Source organism: Physcomitrium patens, chromosome 18 (genome assembly GCF_059467195.1).
Source record: "Physcomitrium patens ecotype Gransden chromosome 18, ASM5946719v1, whole genome shotgun sequence".
Taxonomy (NCBI): Eukaryota; Viridiplantae; Streptophyta; class Bryopsida; order Funariales; family Funariaceae; genus Physcomitrium; species Physcomitrium patens.
Window position 1 is genome coordinate 5454158 of NC_143427.1, and position 19232 is coordinate 5473389.

Below are 19232 nucleotides of genomic sequence, written 5' to 3' on the forward strand. Positions count from 1 at the left end.
TATACTCTTTGGGGAAAAGCTGACTCTCGATAAGGTTCCAACAAAGACACGTGAAAGACTGGATGTACCTTCATAGTAGTTGGTAACTCCAGACGATATGCCACCGGATTGATCTGCTTCTCGATAACAAATGGCCCTCATCTCCGATAGTCCAATTTGTCACATGGCCGCTTGGTCTTGATATTCCGTCAAAGAAGCCATACTTTACTTCCAACTTTAAAAGTAGGCGCCTCATTTCGATATTTATCTGCAGATGCCTTGTAACTCTCTTGGGCAGATTGCAATTGAAGCTTCAACGTCGCTTGAAGCTCCGATAGTTGCTTCACAAATCCTTCAGCTGCTGGGTTGTTATTTGCTGAAGAACTCAATAAATCGAGCTTGGGGTGGTATCCGTAGTTGGAGAAGAATGGTGTTTGTTGAATTGACGCATGAAGAGTGTTGTTGTATGCGAACTCAGCAAGCTGTAGATATAAAGTCCAATCATCTTGTTGATAGTTGATGCTGCATCGTAAATATTGCTCCAAAACTTGATTCACCCGCTCCGTTTGACCGTCAGTTTGAGGTTGAAAAGCCGAAGAGAGCTTAATATCCACCTTCAATATCTCAAAGAGGGACCTCCAAAACTTGGATACAAACTGAGTACCTCGATCCGACACGATATCATCTGGTAGGCCATGATAACGATATATGTTATCAAGAAAGAGTCTTGCGGTGTCTTCACTTGACGATGTTTTCTTGCAAGGCACGAATTGCGCCATCTTTGTAAATCGATCCACCACAACAAAGATGCTGTCAAATGAATTCGATGGCGGTAGGTCAGTAATGAAGTCCATAGAAACTGAAGACCATGGTCGGTGCGGAATAGGCAATGGCTGGAGAAGTCCATACGGACGATGTCCAGGGATCTTGGATCTTGAACAAACATCACAAGAAAGGACAAATTCCTTCACATCCTTCCACATTTGAGGCCACCAAAAATCTCGTGAAATGAGCTCCAAAGTCTTGTTGAATCCAAAATGTCCCGCAACTGGAAAGTCGTGGCAAGATTGAAGTACTCGGAGTCAAGTTGGTGTCATGGACATACATTGGAAAATCCTTCGAATATTCTTCCATAATATTCTCTAAAGATTCTCTAAAAATTCCTTCAGAAGGTTCTGGAAGATTCTTAGAATATTCCCTAAAGATTCTCTTAGAAGGTTCTATAATATTCTTAGAAGATTCTAGAATATTCTGATAGATTCTAGGAAGTTGCTCGAGAAGTTTCGTAATTAGTAGAAGTTGTTGGAGAAGCGTCCTAGTTAGCGGAAGTAGCTCGAGAAGCTTCCTATTCAGTAGTATATATAGGAGTCGAGGCTGAAGGGTTCTTCAGTCTCGACAACACATCTCTTGGAGTTCTAGCTCACCTTTCTGGTGTTGTTCTTGTACTCATCTGTTTAATCTAGTTCTGCCACTTCTTCTTGAATTTCTTGTTAGATTTCAAGTCTGTATTTTGTGTCCGTGACAGTTTGTCGAGACTACATTTTCACTGGTATCAGAGCTAGTTCCTTCTTGTTAGAGAGTGGATTATCCCTCTTCTTGAAGGTGTGCTAGTGTTTTAGAGGTTGCGGATTACCCTCCTCTAAACTGATATCTCTTCTTTCTCAATATTGGAGCCTTATTCTTCTTGGAGAGAGTGGATTACCCCTCATCTTGGAGTCTTAAGGCGTTTTAGAGGTTGCGGAGTACTCTCCTCTGAACCAATATTGTCCTCTTGTCAAAACTCTTTTTTCTTCTTTCTGAAGGTTAGTCGAAGGTTAAGACGTTAAAATGGCTGAAAGTTTGGAATCCAAACTAGACGCCATCATAAATGCTCTTGCCTCGTTGTCACATAGGACAACAGAGATCGAAGGAGTCATGGTAGGACTCCATAACAATGGAGCATCTGGGATAGCGCCATCTAAAGCATATCAGCCTCAAACTTCTGCGCCAGAAGAAGCAGTTCTACCTCCATTTCAACAAGATCGAGTAGTCCTACAACGAAAGGAGCCTCGAGTTAGTCTTCCGGATAAGTTTGATGGAACTCGTTCCAAGTTTCGAGGTTTTGTCAACCAAATCAGGTTGATAACAATTTTACAGCCCGAACGTTATCCGACGGAGGAAGCACGTGTTGGGCTTGTTGGAACCTTGCTTACAGCACAAGCTCTGTCTTGGTTTACTCCCTTGTTTGAGAAGCGATCGCCAATCCTGAGCAACTTTGAAACGTTCTTGGAGGCATTTGCAGAAGCATTTGGCGAGCATGATAAAGTTCGATGGGCTACAAGAAAGATCCGATCGCTACGACAAGGAACACGCTCTGCATCAGTCTATGCCTCGGATTTCAGACAATTGGCAAGTGACATTAATTGGGGTGAAGAGGCGTTGGTGAGTCAGTTTTATTGGGGCTTGAAGGATGATGTGAAGGACTTGCTGTTATCTCTTCCTGATCCTCAAACGCTCAACGAAGCTATTAGCCAAGCTGTAAAGTGTGACAACCGCCTATTCCAGCGTCGCCAAGACCAACGTCCAAGACACCAAATGACTCGTTACGACGTGACTATGTCTGCAAATAGCTTAAACTCACATTCGGAGGCAACAGACATGCAAATCGACACTGCGCGTGTCCGATCTCTTACTCCAACAGAGAAGAAACGGCGTATGGAGGAAGGGTTATGTTTGTACTGTGGAGAAGAAGGTCACAAGGTTGGAAATTGCCCAAAGAAGCAAAATTGGCACCCTGTCAAGACTAGAAGTGCGATGATTCCGGAAAACGACGACGCCCAGCCACAGTAGGAACCGTGCGGCTGGACAATCTAATATCACGACAACAATCAGGTTCCTCCTTCTCTGTCCAACCTGCCCGTTGTTTTACAATTCCTTTGTTTTTAGGCCCTCAAAAACAAAAAACTTTAGCTTTATTGGATTCGGGGGCATCTACTTGTTTTTTAGATGAAGAGTTTGCTAAACGCCACAAGATCCGTTTAGTACAGAAGTCCAAACCTGTTCACGTAGAGGTGATAGATGGACGACCCTTATTGTCAGGCAACGTTACCCACGAATCAGAACCTATAGAAGTGGTGTTTAAGGACCATAGTAGTCACGTTATTTTTAATATTATTAGAACCCCATCAAGCCCTGTTATCCTTGGTTTTTCTTGGTTAGAAGATCATAATCCGTCCATTGATTGGAGGCTACGAAGGATAACATTTCCTCAAAAAAAATAATAATAAACCTGTTAGTAGAACCTACATGAAGAAATCCATGTTTATTGGAGCGAGAGCGTTCCTAAGTTCGTCCAAGGAAGGCGCACCATTTGTCATTTATGCAGCTCCAACTAGCGGCGAGAATATCTCAACATCGAATATACCAGAGCAATATAGGGATTTTGAAGACGTATTTCAGAAGAAGAACGCCGATATACTGCCGAAACATCGACCATATGATTGCGCCATAGACTTAGAGGAAGGAGCGCAACCACCTTTTGGTCCAATATACAACCTATCGCAGACGGAGTTGGCAGAATTGCGGAAGTACATCCATGAGAATCTAGCCAAGAATTTTATTCGACATTCAAAGTCGCCAGCTGGAGCACCAATCCTATTCGTGAAGAAAAAGGATGGCTCACTGCGGATGTGCGTGGACTACCGAGGACTCAACAAGGTGACCAAGAAAAATCGCTATTCCTTACCTTTCTCCGGCCTCTTAGATCAACTTGGACGTGCAAGAATTTTTACAAAGATTGATTTAAGAGGAGCCTACAACCTTGTGCGAATCAAAGAAGGAGATGAATGGAAGACAGCCTTTCGTACAAGGTATGGCCATTTTGAGTACAATGTCATGCCTTTTGGTCTTACCAATGCTCCAGCGGTCTTTCAGCATATGATGAACGACATCTTTCGGGAGTACCTCGATGACTTTGTTGTCATCTATCTGGATGATATTTTGATATTTTCCAAGAATGAAGAAGAACATGAGAAGCACGTTTGTTTGGTTCTTGAAAAACTACGCGAACGAGGATTCTACGCCAAGTTGGAGAAGTGTCAATTTCACCAGAATGAAATGGAATTTTTGGGCTTCATTGTGACTACAGAGGGCTTGAAGATGGATCCAAAAAAGGTAGAAGCAATTATATCTTGGGAAGTTCCGAAGACGGTTAGAGATGTTCAGTGTTTTCTTGGATTTGCTAACTTCTATCGGATCTTCATCAAGAATTATTCTCAAGTTGCTGCACCACTCACGCGTCTAACAAGCAAAGATAAGTTCGAATGGGGATCACAAGCAGCAAAAGCATTTCAAGATTTCAAGACGGCATTCACTACGACTCCAATCTTGGTACAACCTGACTTTGCAAAGGCTTTCTATTTAGAGACCGATGCTTCAGATTTTGCTTTGGAAGCTGTGCCTTCACAGATGGGTATAGACAAGAAGCTTCACCCAGTTGCGTTCTATTCACGAAAGTTCTCTGCTGTTGAGATCAACTACGAGATCCACGACAAAGAGCTGCTTGCTATAGTGGATGCCTTCCAAGAGTGGCGTCACTTCCTTGAAGGAGCTGCACATCCAGTGACTGTTTATACGGACCACAAGAATTTGGAGTACTTCATGACAGCTCGAATTTTGAATCGTCGTCAAGCTCGATGGAATATGTCTCTATCACGATTTGACTTTATTATCACCTACCGCCCTGGAAAACAGCAAGGATTATCTCACGCATTATCGAGGAGATCGTATCTTGCGCCAAAGGCTGAAGAAGCAGCGTTTGATCAACACTGTACAACATTGTTGAAACCAGAAAAATTCAGGATTTTTGCTACTGTTGCAACTATCGATGACGGCTTCCTCAGCGAGGTATGTACTGCGACCATTGAGGATTCTATAGCTCTTGACATCAAACAACGTGTCGATAATGACAAGTTTAAGGTAGAGGGAGATCTTCTGTATTTTGAGGAGCGTTTGTATATCCCAAAAGGACCAACTCGACTCCGAGTACTTTAATCTCGGCACGACTTTCCAGCTGCGGGACATTTTGGATTCAACAAGACTTTAGAGCTCATTTCACGAGATTTTTGGTGGCCCCAAATGTGGAAGGATGTGAAGGAATTTGTTCTTTCTTGTGATGTTTGTTCAAGATCCACGATCCCTCGACATCGTCCGTATGGACTTCTCCAGCCATTGCCTATTCCGCACCGACCATGGTCTTCAGTTTCTATGGACTTCATTACAGACCTACCGCCATCGAATTCATTTGACAGCATCTTTGTTGTGGTGGATCGATTTACAAAGATGGCGCATTTCTTGCCTTGCAAGAAAACATCGTCAAGTGAAGACACCGCAAGACTCTTTCTTGATAACATATATCGTTATCATGGCCTACCAGATGATATCGTGTCGGATCGAGGTACTCAGTTTGTATCCAAGTTTTGGAGGTCCCTCTTTGAGATATTGAAGGTGGATATTAAGCTCTCTTCGGCTTTTCAACCTCAAACTGACGGTCAAACGGAGCGGGTGAATCAAGTTTTGGAGCAATATTTACGATGCAGCATCAACTATCAACAAGATGATTGGACTTTATATCTACCGCTTGCTGAGTTCGCATACAACAACACTCTTCATGCGTCAACTCAACAAACACCATTCTTCTCCAACTACGGATACCACCCCAAGCTCGATTTATTGAGTTCTTCAGCAAATAACAACCCAGCAGCTGAAGGATTTGTGAAGCAACTATCGGAGCTTCAAGCGACGTTGAAGCTTCAATTGCAATCTGCCCAAGAGAGTTACAAGGCATCTGCAGATAAATATCGAAATGAGGCGCCTACTTTTAAAGTTGGAAGTAAAGTATGGCTTCTTTGACGGAATATCAAGACCAAGCGGCCATGTGACAAATTGGACTATCGGAGATGAGGGCCATTTGTTATCGAGAAGCAGATCAATCCGGTGGCATATCGTCTGGAGTTACCAACTACTATGAAGGTACATCCAGTCTTTCACGTGTCTTTGTTGGAACCTTATCGAGAGTCAGCTTTTCCCCAAAGAGTATAAAGTCCGCCACCAAGTATCGAAATTGAAAACCATGAGGAATACGAGGTGGAAAAGGTACTAGATTCACGACATAATAGGAGAAAATTGGAGTATTTAGTGCATTGGAGTGGATACGACATCAATGAACGAACGTGGGAGTGTGCTGAAAATCTTGCCAATGCACCAAAATAGGTACAAGAATTTCATCAACGATATCCTCATAAACCTAAGCTGATTCAACGATAGCTTCTTGCTGAAGCTTGCTCATCAAGTAGCATAAAAAGGGAAGGGCACCTCCAAAACCCATAGTTCGATAGTGTAGAACTTTGTTAGCAAGTATAGTTTGCTCTCATCATTTTAGCCTTTGGACATGGATAGTCAAGATACTACACTTGTTATGTCATCTCAAGCGACTAGCTCACGAAGACGATCGCGAGTTGAAGAACCGCCTGCACCACGACGACGTCGGAGGATACCGAGCAACAGATCGCTAGTAATTGTATTTGAGGTCGAGCCTGCCTATGACGGTCAGCCAGAAGGTGTGTTTGGAGGACAGTTTCACAATGAAGACACAGAAGTCCACGCTTGGTCAGAGGTTGAAGGTGTTGGTCACTACCGTTGGCTCCAAGGGCCGATGAATCATTTGCCTCGCGAACAATAATTGGAATTCATAGCGGATGTGATGCGACAGATTTTCATTTTCTTGCGTTGGTATTGACTGATAACAACATTGCTTCTCGGAGACCTCGAAGTTAGAAGAGGAGGTGATGTTATGGACATACATTGAAAGATTCTTCGAATATTCTTCTAGAATATTCTCTAAAGATTCCTTTAGAAGGTTCTAGAAGATTCTTAGAATATTCCCTAAAGATTCTCTTAGAAGGTTCTATAATATTCTTAGAAGATTCTAGAATATTCTGATAGATTCTAGGAAGTTGCTCGAGAAGTTTCCTAATTAGTAGAAGTTGTTGGAGAAGCGTCCTAGTTAGCGGAAGTAGCTCGAGAAGCTTCCTATTCAGTAGTATATATAGGAGTCGAGGCTGAAGGGTTCTTCAGTCTCGACAACACATCTCTTGGAGTTCTAGCTCACCTTTCTGGTGTTGTTCTTGTACTCATTTGTTTAATCTACTTCTGCCACTTCTTCTTGAACTTCTTGTTAGATTGCAAGTCTGTATTTTGTGTCCGTGACAGTTGGTCCTTTTGGGATATACAAACGCTCCTCAAAATACAGAAGATCTCCCTCCACCTTAAACTTGTCATTATCGACACGTTGTTTGATGTCAAGAGCTATAGAATCCTCAATGGTCGCAGTACGTACCTCGCTGAGGAAGCCGTCATCGATAGTTGCAACAGGAGCAAAAATCCTGAATTTTTCTGGTTTCAACAATGTTGTACAGTGTTGATCAAACGCTGCTTCTTCAGCCTTTGGCGCAAGATACGATCTCCTCGATAATGCGTGAGATAATCCTTGCTGTTTTCCAGGGCGGTAGGTGATAATAAAGTCAAATCGTGATAGAGACATATTCCATCGAGCTTGACGACGATTCAAAATTCGAGCTGTCATGAAGTACTCCAAATTCTTGTGGTCCGTATAAACAGTCACTGGATGTGCAGCTCCTTCAAGGAAGTGACGCCACTCTTGGAAGGCATCCACTATAGCAAGCAGCTCTTTGTCGTGGATCTCGTAGTTGATCTCAACAGCAGAGAACTTTCGTGAATAGAACGCAACTGGGTGAAGCTTCTTGTCTATACCCATCTGTGAAAGCACAGCTTCCAAAGCAAAATCTGAAGCATCGGTCTCTAAATAGAAAGCCTTTGCAAAGTCAAGGTGTACCAAGATTGGAGTCGTAGTGAATGCCGTCTTGAAATCTTGAAATGCTTTTGCTGCTTGTGATCCCCATTCGAACTTATCTTTGCTTGTTAGACGCGTGAGTGGTGCAGCAACTTGAGAATAATTCTTGATGAAGATCCGATAGAAGTTAGCAAATCCAAGAAAACACTGAACATCTCTAACCGTCTTCGGAACTTCCCAAGATATAATTGCTTCTACCTTTTTTGGATCCATCTTCAAGCCCTCTGTAGTCACAATGAAGCCCAAAAATTCCATTTCATTCTGGTGAAATTGACACTTCTCCAACTTGGCGTAGAATCCTCGTTCGCGTAGTTTTTCAAGAACCAAACAAACGTGCTTCTCATGTTCTTCTTCATTCTTGGAAAATATCAAAATATCATCCAGATAGATGACAACAAAGTCATCGAGGTACTCCCGAAAGATGTCGTTCATCATATGCTGAAAGACCGCTGGAGCATTGGTAAGACCAAAAGGCATGACATTGTACTCAAAATGGCCATACCTTGTACGAAAGGCTGTCTTCCATTCATCTCCTTCTTTGATTCGCACAAGGTTGTAGGCTCCTCTTAAATCAATCTTTGTAAAAATTCTTGCACGTCCAAGTTGATCTAAGAGGCCGGAGAAAGGTAAGGAATAGCGATTTTTCTTGGTCACCTTGTTGAGTCCTCGGTAGTCCACGCACATCCGCAGTGAGCCATCCTTTTTCTTCACGAATAGGATTGGTGCTCCAGCTGGCGACTTTGAATGTCGAATAAAATTCTTGGCTAGATTCTCATGGATGTACTTCCACAATTCTGCCAACTCCGTCTGCGATAGGTTGTATATTGGACCAAAAGGTGGTTGCGCTCCTTCCTCTAAGTCTATGGCGCAATCATATGGTCGATGTTTCGGCAGTATATCGGCGTTCTTCTTCTGAAATACGTCTTCAAAATCCCTATATTGCTCTGGTATATTCGATGTTGAGATATTCTCGCCGCTAGTTGGAGCTGCATAAATGACAAATGGTGCGCCTTCCTTGGACGAACTTAGGAACGCTCTCGCTCCAATAAACATGGATTTCTTCATGTAGGTTCTACTAACAGGTTTATTATTATTTTTTTTGAGGAAATGTTATCCTTCGTAGCCTCCAATCAATGGACGGATTATGATCTTCTAACCAAGAAAAACCAAGGATAACAGGGCTTGATGGGGTTCTAATAATATTAAAAATAACGTGACTACTATGGTCCTTAAACACCACTTCTATAGGTTCTGATTCGTGGGTAACGTTGCCTGACAATAAGGGTCGTCCATCTATCACCTCTACGTGAACAGGTTTGGACTTCTGTACTAAACGGATCTTGTGGCGTTTAGCAAACTCTTCATCTAAAAAACAAGTAGATGCCCCCGAATCCAATAAAGCTAAAGTTTTTTGTTTTTGAGGGCCTAAAAACAAAGGAATTGTAAAACAACGGGCAGGTTGGACAGAGAAGGAGGAACCTGATTGTTGTCGTGATATTAGATTGTCCAGCCGCACGGTTCCTACTGTGGCTGGGCGTCGTCGTTTTCCGGAATCATCGCACTTCTAGTCTTGACAGGGTGCCAATTTTGCTTCTTTGGGCAATTTCCAACCTTGTGACCTTCTTCTCCACAGTACAAACATAACCCTTCCTCCATACGCCGTTTCTTCTCTGTTGGAGTAAGAGATCGGACACGCGCAGTGTCGATTTGCATGTCTGTTGCCTCCGAATGTGAGTTTAAGCTATTTGCAGACATAGTCACGTCGTAACGAGTCATTTGGTGTCTTGGACGTTGGTCTTGGCGACGCTGGAATAGGCGGTTGTCACACTTTACAGCTTGGCTAATAGCTTCGTTGAGCGTTTGAGGATCAGGAAGAGATAACAGCAAGTCCTTCACATCATCCTTCAAGCCCCAATAAAACTGACTCACCAACGCCTCTTCACCCCAATTAATGTCACTTGCCAATTGTCTGAAATCCGAGGCATAGACTGATGCAGAGCGTGTTCCTTGTCGTAGCGATCGGATCTTTCTTGTAGCCCATCGAACTTTATCATGCTCGCCAAATGCTTCTGCAAATGCCTCCAAGAACGTTTCAAAGTTGCTCAGGATTGGCGATCGCTTCTCAAACAAGGGAGTAAACCAAGACAGAGCTTGTGCTGTAAGCAAGGTTCCAACAAGCCCAACACGTGCTTCCTCCGTCGGATAACGTTCGGGCTGTAAAATTGTTATCAACCTGATTTGGTTGACAAAACCTCGAAACTTGGAACGAGTTCCATCAAACTTATCCGGAAGACTAACTCGAGGCTCCTTTCGTTGTAGGACTACTCGATCTTGTTGAAATGGAGGTAGAACTGCTTCTTCTGGCGCAGAAGTTTGAGGCTGATATGCTTTAGATGGCGCTATCCCAGATGCTCCATTGTTATGGAGTCCTACCATGACTCCTTCGATCTCTGTTGTCCTATGTGACAACGAGGCAAGAGCATTTATGATGGCGTCTAGTTTGGATTCCAAACTTTCAGCCATTTTAACGTCTTAACCTTCGACTAACCTTCAGAAAGAAGAAAAAAGAGTTTTGACAAGAGGACAATATTGGTTCAGAGGAGAGTACTCCGCAACCTCTAAAACGCCTTAAGACTCCAAGATGAGGGGTAATCCACTCTCTCCAAGAAGAATAAGGCTCCAATATTGAGAAAGAAGAGATATCAGTTTAGAGGAGGGTAATCCGCAACCTCTAAAACACTAGCACACCTTCAAGAAGAGGGATAATCCACTCTCTAACAAGAAGGAACTAGCTCTGATACCAGTGAAAATGTAGTCTCGACAAACTGTCACGGACACAAAATACAGACTTGAAATCTAACAAGAAATTCAAGAAGAAGTGGCAGAACTAGATTAAACAGATGAGTACAAGAACAACACCAGAAAGGTGAGCTAGAACTCCAAGAGATGTGTTGTCGAGACTGAAGAACCCTTCAGCCTCGACTCCTATATATACTACTGAATAGGAAGCTTCTCGAGCTACTTCCGCTAACTAGGACGCTTCTCCAACAACTTCTACTAATTAGGAAACTTCTCGAGCAACTTCTTAGAATCTATCAAAATATTCTAGAACCTTCTAAGAGAATCTTTAGGGAATATTCTAAGAATCTTCTAGAACCTTCTAAAGGAATCTTTAGAGAATCTTTAGAGAATATTCTAAAAGAATATTTGAAGAATCTTCTAATGTATGTCCATGACACATAGCAAGCATTAACTTCATCAATTATTCATGTATTTGTATCATTGTGTTCTTCATTTCAATAAACTCTACCACGATTAGAAAATAAAAAAGATGATGTCTAATATTTTTCAAGATAAATAGTAAAAAAGATGGAAGTATAAAAAAAATTCTTAAAATAATATTAATTTAGAGGTAGATAATCTATAACTTCTAATATATTTTTTCTAATAAAGAAAAAGGAATAATATATTATTAATGAAAAAGAGACAAAGCTCTAATATTATAAGTATAATCTTATTAATCTATCAAAGATAAAAACTTGATGAAAGCAAATAAACAAGTTAGACTTTTCAAAGACAAAAATATGAAAATATGTATTTTAAAAAGATACTAAAATGGCTATTGCCAAAAGACAAGAAAACTAGAGATCCTTGAAACAAGACTTGAATCAAGAAAAGAATTAACAAAAGTGAAGAAGGCTTCTTTCTTACATTTTTATATACTATCTAATTAAGAGTTATATGACAACATTTTGTAGAATCTCTAATATATGTCCAATTTGGAAGACATGTGTCTTAACTCTCAAAGTAAGTTTCTTATATGTACACCACATGGTTAGTTTATACCACAAGCTACCAACACATACAACTCGTGGCTAACTTATTGGCCAAGTGTTCAACCTATCAATCATCTTTAGATATATATAAAAGTAAAATTGCATCTATGAAGCTTCTATAAAACTTTTCTATCAAATTTATCTACTTCTACATATTCATATTATTTAAGTAACTATTAGTATAAATATGTATATCCATGAGACTAACTTATGGAACTATGGTGACATTAGTACTATCCTAAATTTATGTTTCAAAAGTTTAAATAATAGATTACATGTGCATAGAATTTTTCAATGTATATAAACCTTATTACAATATCAAAGTATCCTTCAATTTATTAAGATTTTCTTAACTTGAGATTCAAGATTAAAAACAAGTGATATTAAGTTCTTTCATTTCCAATAAACTTTACATTATTTTAGAATGCATACTTTTAAAAAAAAAACATTGATATGTTTTCTTCTAATGATCAGCTATGTTTTCCAACATTATCAAGACTCATTTAGAGATTGAATGTAATTACTATACTATATATTTTTCACAAATTTTAGATAAAGATAAAATTGAATTTGGAAAGTGGACATCGTGGTAAAGAGAGCCAGATTCCGATAAACATGTGGAATCTTCATCCAAAGGATGAAATATTCCACCAACTGAGACGAACGCGAAAGAAGAAGGAGGGAAACCATTCCGACCTGTGCACACAGCGCTTTGACCTCTCTCTTACTGGGGATCTGCGTCCAAAAGTCCGACGGACGCCGACGAAAGTTGGAAAATTCGTTGGAGTTACTATACTCATCTAATTCCGCGAATTAGTACATTACTTTTTCAGTAATGTGTTACGAATGCTGACTAGTATGTTACTCTTTGTCATCCTAGAAGGCTCTCGAGACTTGCAGAGAGAGCTGAATCGCTCATTCCAGCGCCATAGCCAGTATTATTCTCGAGCTTTCCAGAGCACTGTACCTGTACCACGCGTTACCAAAATTGTCTGTGACATGCAAATTGTTAGGACAGTCCCTTCGGCCTGCTGCGATTTCATGCAGACGTTCGAGTGGATTGTGGAGTGAGAAGCTGGTCGTTGAATGGGAGCTACGAGAGTGTCATGAGTTTGTTTGCAGAGCCGAAGCCAGGGTTTGAGTTTCAGAGTCGCCGGTTGACCGCTGGATAACACCATGAGCGCGTGGGCGTTGCATGCGAAGCGGAAGGAGCCGGAGGAGGCTGTTGTGGAGTTGTTGCGCAATGTGAGCTTGTCGCCGCCGAAGCGAATGCGAGTCGCGGTACTGTTGCTTACACCATTGTGCTTTTGTGTCTAGTTCGGTTGGTGTTGGAGGTGTGGTTGATTTTTCTTGTGGGTTGGCGCAATTTGTGGGCGTTCGATTGATTTTGGACCTTTTTTGTGGTTCATGTGGGATTGCTGCTGCGTCAATTTGGCTTGTTTATTTTTGCTTCAAAGAACGTGAGATCCCTTCGAATATTCTCGTGCCCCCTTTTTTTCAAATTTTAATGCTGGATCAACACTCTGGTCGTTCGTTCTGGATCAGCGTTCTCCTACTGTATGTTGTTCTTATTTACGTCTGTTGCACTCTAACTTTAGTTTCGTTCTTTCGATGTAGTTGTACGTTAGGTTTATAGTTGGTTTCGTCTCAAAGCGAATTCCCAACTGCTGGGCTTATTCCTTTTAGGAAAACAATTCACTCGTCTTCTCCCCGCATTTTTTTTCACCACTGATGCTCTGATCGTGTTAAGACGTGGTTATGCAAGTATTCCTCCTCTCTAAAATGGGACATTTCCTTTTGGGGATTTAGAAGGTCATCTGCTGATCGATGCTGGAGATGTTGCACGTCACACTGTACATCAGTACTCCTGTAATGAAGGAGGTGGCAGTTGCCTAGAATAGGGGGGAAGTGCATGGTTATTCCTCTTTAACTGGCCTTTCTGCTGAATCTCGCATGGTAGTATCGTTCTAGGATATTGTTTTCCTTCCCTGAGCAACCTCGCCTACAGTGGAAGATTGTTTACCAGTTGAGCGGCACTGTCAACTTTCGAAGTATTGAACAGTTGCAGCCAGCCTTATGGCCCATATTTTACAAGTGCACTTCAGTAATTGCATTTTTGCTGTCTTTTTAGAAAACAGTGCTCTACTTAAAACACGTCCCGAGAGTGGTAGGGTGGCACTGGAGATTAAACAATTTGAAACTCGTATTGCTTTCGCAGAAGTGAAATGCAACCCTCTAGGTGATCATGCTTCCCTACGTTGTTAGAGGGCAGAGTGCGGGTCAACAGCTTTCTTATTGTTTGTCTTTTTAGGGTTTTCTGACCAGCTTTCCAAAATTTCCCATGTTTGGAACCTGATGTCGAGGACTCCCTTTCGTCATGACTTAGTGAATATTTGTCTGAAGTATTTATGTGTTGATCTCTATTATCGTCCTAGTAGTCGTTATGTCTCATGCTGTTGGTGAACATATTCTATATACTGTCCCAGATTCTTTTTTTGGGCCTCGATAAAATCTCTTGCTACTAAATTCATTTCCATGCAATCTGTATAATTTTCTGGCCATTAATTCCTGCTGTGGAGTAAGACATTGTGATATTTTATTTCAATATTATGTATTATCTTATGATTTTGATGTGCACATTTCAGGATTCGTGGATTTCAACCAATTCATGGCCCATGCCAAGTTTTCAACCCCAATTAGAAGCACAACCAGCACCTCCACAAGTAGATCCATTGAATTTTTTTCAAGCTCTTGAGTCACCGCTACCATCACCGTCACCGCCACCTCCTGTAGCCACTGCCGTTCCTGCTAGCGCTACTGATGAGAAAGCTATCGTATTGTATAAGCCAGTCAACCCCCCACTTTTCCCAGGAGGTCCACCGACAGGATCGCCAGAGCCACCGTTCATAGTAGATGCTACTGGAGCTCTGGCCGCTTGCAAGGGTACTGACAACAATGGCTCTAGTGTCGATACTGGGCATGCTTCCTCTGCTTTTGCTAATTCTTCTTCCACATGGACTGACCTCTTTGAAGGTAGCCCATTATACTTTCTAGTTTGTAGGCGGGGGGATTTCAGAATCTTTGGAGCTCAGACTCTCCTCGGCCTGTATCTTTCGATAGGGCTGACGCTGGCTTGTCAGATCTTGGCTCATGTCTGGCTCATCAGGGGGTATTAGCTGTGGATGGAAAATATCTTGCTGATGATGTTTTCATGCAGTCAGTGGATTTCAAGGTTTATGTGAATACTTCTGGATTTTGGTCCCGTTGTCTACAGTTTGTCAGTTTTGTTCTGCATTAATACTTGCCTCTGGACCAAAAACTCAATTGGAAGAATTTGCGGAGTACAGAAGAATGGTTGCCTGCTTTTTCTTCTTTTTCTTTTTCTTTTTCTTTTTTTCTTCTTTCTTTCTTTCTTTCTTTCTTTCTTTTCTTCTTTCTATACTTGTTTATCACAGTCTCTAAACTGTTCTATTCTAATCGTGTCTCCCATTTTGCTATGTTTGCAGCCCTTGATCTTCATGGTAAGAAACCATCGCTGCCCATAAGGAGGCTCCAAAGGACTTCATCATGCTCATCCTTACCTCGGGTTTCGTACTCTATGAATGACACCTCAATGGAAGAGACCGATACTCAACTCAGTAGTAGCCAACTAGCTCTTATACCTTACTCTCCTCCCGCTTTCCTGGTTCCAGCTGCCAACTATACTCATCAATCCTTACCAAATTCCGAAGCAGTTTTATCTGGAGCAGACCCCAGTGAAGAAATGGCGGATGATGATGCGATGGATGTGATGGAAGATACGTTACATGGAGATGGAGTTGCAACTGAATCTGGGACCGAGTTTGGAAGTCCAATTCCAACTTTTGGGATGTCACTGTGGGAGCCCTGTGACGTGTTCCAACCTCCCTGCTCTCAAGTGATGTGGTCGCATTGAACCTTTTGAGGAACTTGCTTCTCCGCTATTCGAGCTATTTTGCATCTCATGGTTTCACGGTACTTCTAAATCCGGACCAGCTGAAGGCCCAAGGGTCCTTCTGAGCTCGTAGACTCATGAAGATTCATAATGAAGAATTTTCGTATCCATTATGTTCAGATAACCTCGTCTTTTAAGCTACGGTAGGCGGTAGATGTACAATGATGAAGTGACTGCCGCTCAGCACTGTATTATGTAACATTTTCAGTTTTACCTTTTCGGTCGTCCAAAAAAACTATCTGTGCTCATGCCAATTACTTGTTAGAGCTCTCGTCTGATTTCGTGCTACATCACCTTCTAGTGATGGACGCCCTTTTTGTATCCTTGCATCAGCTTGAGGTTCTCGGGGATTACGGATGTTGATGTGCGCTTTCAAGTGAGTTCGCCCGAGTAAGTTTAGGGGCTCTGCACTGTAGAACAGGGTTATGTTTTCTGAGCAACCTGATTCACTGACAAAAATCATCAGGTGCAACGCTAGTAGGCAATCTTGAGCGTTGGATAATTAGTCCTTACAAGGCTGCAGTTAATATTATTCAAGTAGATCTGGAGCTGCTCTACGTATTTTGTGCGGTTTAAACTATTTTTCGGGTCCTTTGGTTTTCATTACCAGAGATGATCGGACATTCTCAGGCTTGTTGTGGATGCTCCATTGCAGTCCCTGATGACCTTGCCATTGTCATCAATTGCACCATCTAGGACTATCGTGTTGTGATCTATTATTCAAGCACTATTCATACACATGAAATTCTCATTACACTCTCAAGTCTCCATCAATCGAAGTTGGCCATGTGATTCTTGGCATTCTGCCAGTTCTCGTAAGCATCCTAGACAATTTCCCGAAACCTTTTCACTCCAGGACCTTGATTAGTAAATCCAAAGCTCGTCACAGCCGCTACGGTAGAATTAATGGATATGGTCAACTTTCTATGTCTCGACTAATGTCATTCACTGAGGGAGACCGCCTAAGGAATCCGTTCTGTACACAACTCTGTACTGGAAATGCAAGTTTGTTTTTCAATGTTAATCAAATTTTGTTGGATGTTGATTGGTGGGCACGAACACTAATGTATGCTTTCCACAAACTGAAGTGCAAAGCTCAGTTATCTTAGAAAAGGATCAATTGTCACAATGAATTTGAGTGCTGTTATAGAACTTCAGAAATGATCATCAAACCCTGCAAAGTGATATTTAATTGTACTGTAGGAGTTCAGATAGGAGAAGTTTTAATTGTCTAAGATTGTCACTTCAAAGATGGGGGTTCAAGTGACTACAAGCGAGCCTCACCCTTTCTAGAGGCTGTGTTTGTGATCAAGGGAGGTCCAAGTGGATTGATTGTTTCAATATTCTACTAGAGGGTGTTCAAGTCGTGTGGTTTGCGTCATTGCAGAGAATCCCGGGCTATGGCGAGACTCGAAAGCAAGTTATATTTGGTGACTGGATTTCTACAAGTGAAGCCGATGATTGGGGTGAAGAACTTGCAAATTGGTGAGGAAAATGGGCCGAATGGTGCTTGCAGAGCCCAGCTCTTCGTGCTCCAATTCCACCTCAAACTAGAAGCCCCTTTGAAGCCCAAATCTGCTGTTTCGAATAATTTTATTGCTGCAATGTAAGGATTTTCCTCAGTGCTCATGCCATCTGAAGATAATTTAAGGTACCACCATTTGCAGATGGACCCATCTCATACTTTTTGGACTCTATGAGTGTTGATAGCTGGCCCTGTCCATAATATTTACTATAAGCTACACTAAATACTATAGCTACAGTATTTAGAGTCTAGTGGAGAAGAACTGTTTATCCTCTCCCCTTTCTCTTCTTGTATACGAGACACAACCAGATCAATAGATTTTTATGTGTGAAGCTCTCACTCCTTAGAAACCCTCTTGTGTGTATGACTTACTACTACTCTTGTGTGTGTATTACTTACTACTACTCGTGTCTTTCTAAACATTGAGCACTCCAAAATCAATCATTGTTGTTCTCTTGGTTCTCAAGACAAATTCTTTTAATGTTCAGGTTGATTAACATCATTACAAATTATGGCAAAAAAAAAAAAAAAAAAAAAAAAAAAAAAACTTAGAAGTGACATATTTATTCACTATATATATATATATATATATATATATATATAATTCTTATTAGTTGAATTATCATTTTTTTGGTTTTTGAGAAGTGCTTTTTGGGCAAGAGTATTGACTAGAATTTAAATGGGATTTAGAAGAGAATTGATAAGGTATTATTTATTATAATTTTTATTTATTTATTTATTTATTTATTTATTAGCAAAAAGTCATGTCATAGTGTACAAAGATTGTTCCTTAGGATTCTAATCATTTTTTATTTTGAGTAATATTTCTTTTAAAGTCTTTTTAAATTCTAGTCAATTCTCATACTAAAAAAAACACTAGTAAATAAAAATATGATATTTTAGTTAATAAGAGTTAGAATTATAGAAGTAGATATGTCAATAACAAGAAGTGGATACATTATCTCCCTAATATTATTGTCTATAAAAAATTTGGCAATTATATATTATAAAATTCTAAGCTACATTCTTATTTGTCTAAAATGTATTAAGATTCTATCGAAGAATCTGATATTAAAAAAAAAAGAAAAAAGAAGTAATATGAGCTTGTAATTTTTAAAGATAAATAATTAAATTGTTTACATAAATTTCAAAGGTACGAACACTTTTAAAAATTATTAAGTACTTATTTTTTTGTGATTTGTTGTGTTGTTATAAGTTGTAAAGAATGAAGTTGTGTCATAAGTTAGAAAAATTTGAATACTAACTAAAAGAAGGTATACATATGGCATTTGAATACTATATGGTTTGGTAGTAATTTTCTAATATGCAATTAAATTTTAAAATGGAATAATAAAATTTTAGAATACATATTTACTAATATTTTAAAATAACATAATTTAGAATCTTAAAATATTGTAATCTTGGAAAATATTGGATAATAACTAATAAAACTAGAATGGCATTTGAGCAATTCTTATTTTGTATGTATGTGTTGGATTAATAATATAAAAGCTTTTTATGTAAACTATATCAAAAAAACAAAATTTTATAAATTTAGAATTTTATTAGAAAAAAAGATGTTTATTTGGTCTTATTAATTTTGAGCTATAATAGATTAAAAAAAAATCTTATAAAACACCTTTTAGAAAAAAAGTGATAAGTGATACTTTAAATTCATTATTTTTCTATTTTAGCAAGAAAAAAATATATTTGATAATAGAAAATTCAAATCAGTAAAATGCTAAGCCACATGGCTAATAAAAATCTTGTTTAATAAGGCCTTCATATTGATTAAATGGATTACTATTGGTAATGCTATTCAAAAGATATTTAAATGTTGGTTAGGTTGCATAAGCATTTCATAAAGCTTAATATTTTATTTCAATTTTTTTCATTGCATCAACCAAAATTATATGTGTAGATTGCTTATGAATTTAAGTAATTTGACCAAAGTCACAACCACTAAGACATATAATATGGTGTAACAAAACATGTGTTAGAATTATATCA

General features: G+C 40.0%; 1 protein-coding gene across 2 annotated transcripts; it reads left to right on the top strand.

Moving 5' to 3' along the window:
* The first annotated feature begins 12674 nt into the window (after positions 1-12674).
* Positions 12675-15951, top strand: LOC112295514 (uncharacterized). Of its 2 annotated transcripts, none has more exons than XM_024547240.3 (3): positions 12675-13005; positions 14370-14757; positions 15231-15951. In XM_024547240.3, the coding sequence occupies exons 1-3, from the start codon at positions 12901-12903 to the stop codon at positions 15656-15658; spliced, it is 921 nt and encodes a 306-aa protein (XP_024403008.1). In that variant the 5' UTR covers positions 12675-12900; the 3' UTR covers positions 15659-15951. The 2 variants fall into 2 exon arrangements, with proteins under 2 accessions (XP_024403008.1, XP_024403009.1); XM_024547241.3 differs by having other exon boundaries at positions 14370-14667.
* Positions 15952-19232: the final 3281 nt, after the last annotated feature.

Bases quoted from the DNA above. Each gene is read 5' to 3' on its own strand.
- LOC112295514 (XM_024547240.3), top strand. From the start codon at position 12,901: ATGAGCGCGTGGGCGTTGCATGCGAAGCGGAAGGAGCCGGAGGAGGCT. The intron at 13,006-14,369 runs GTACTGTTGCTT...TGCACATTTCAG, and splicing joins CGAAGCGAATGCGAGTCGCG to GATTCGTGGATTTCAACCAA. The intron at 14,758-15,230 runs GTAGCCCATTAT...CTATGTTTGCAG, and splicing joins ATGGACTGACCTCTTTGAAG to CCCTTGATCTTCATGGTAAG.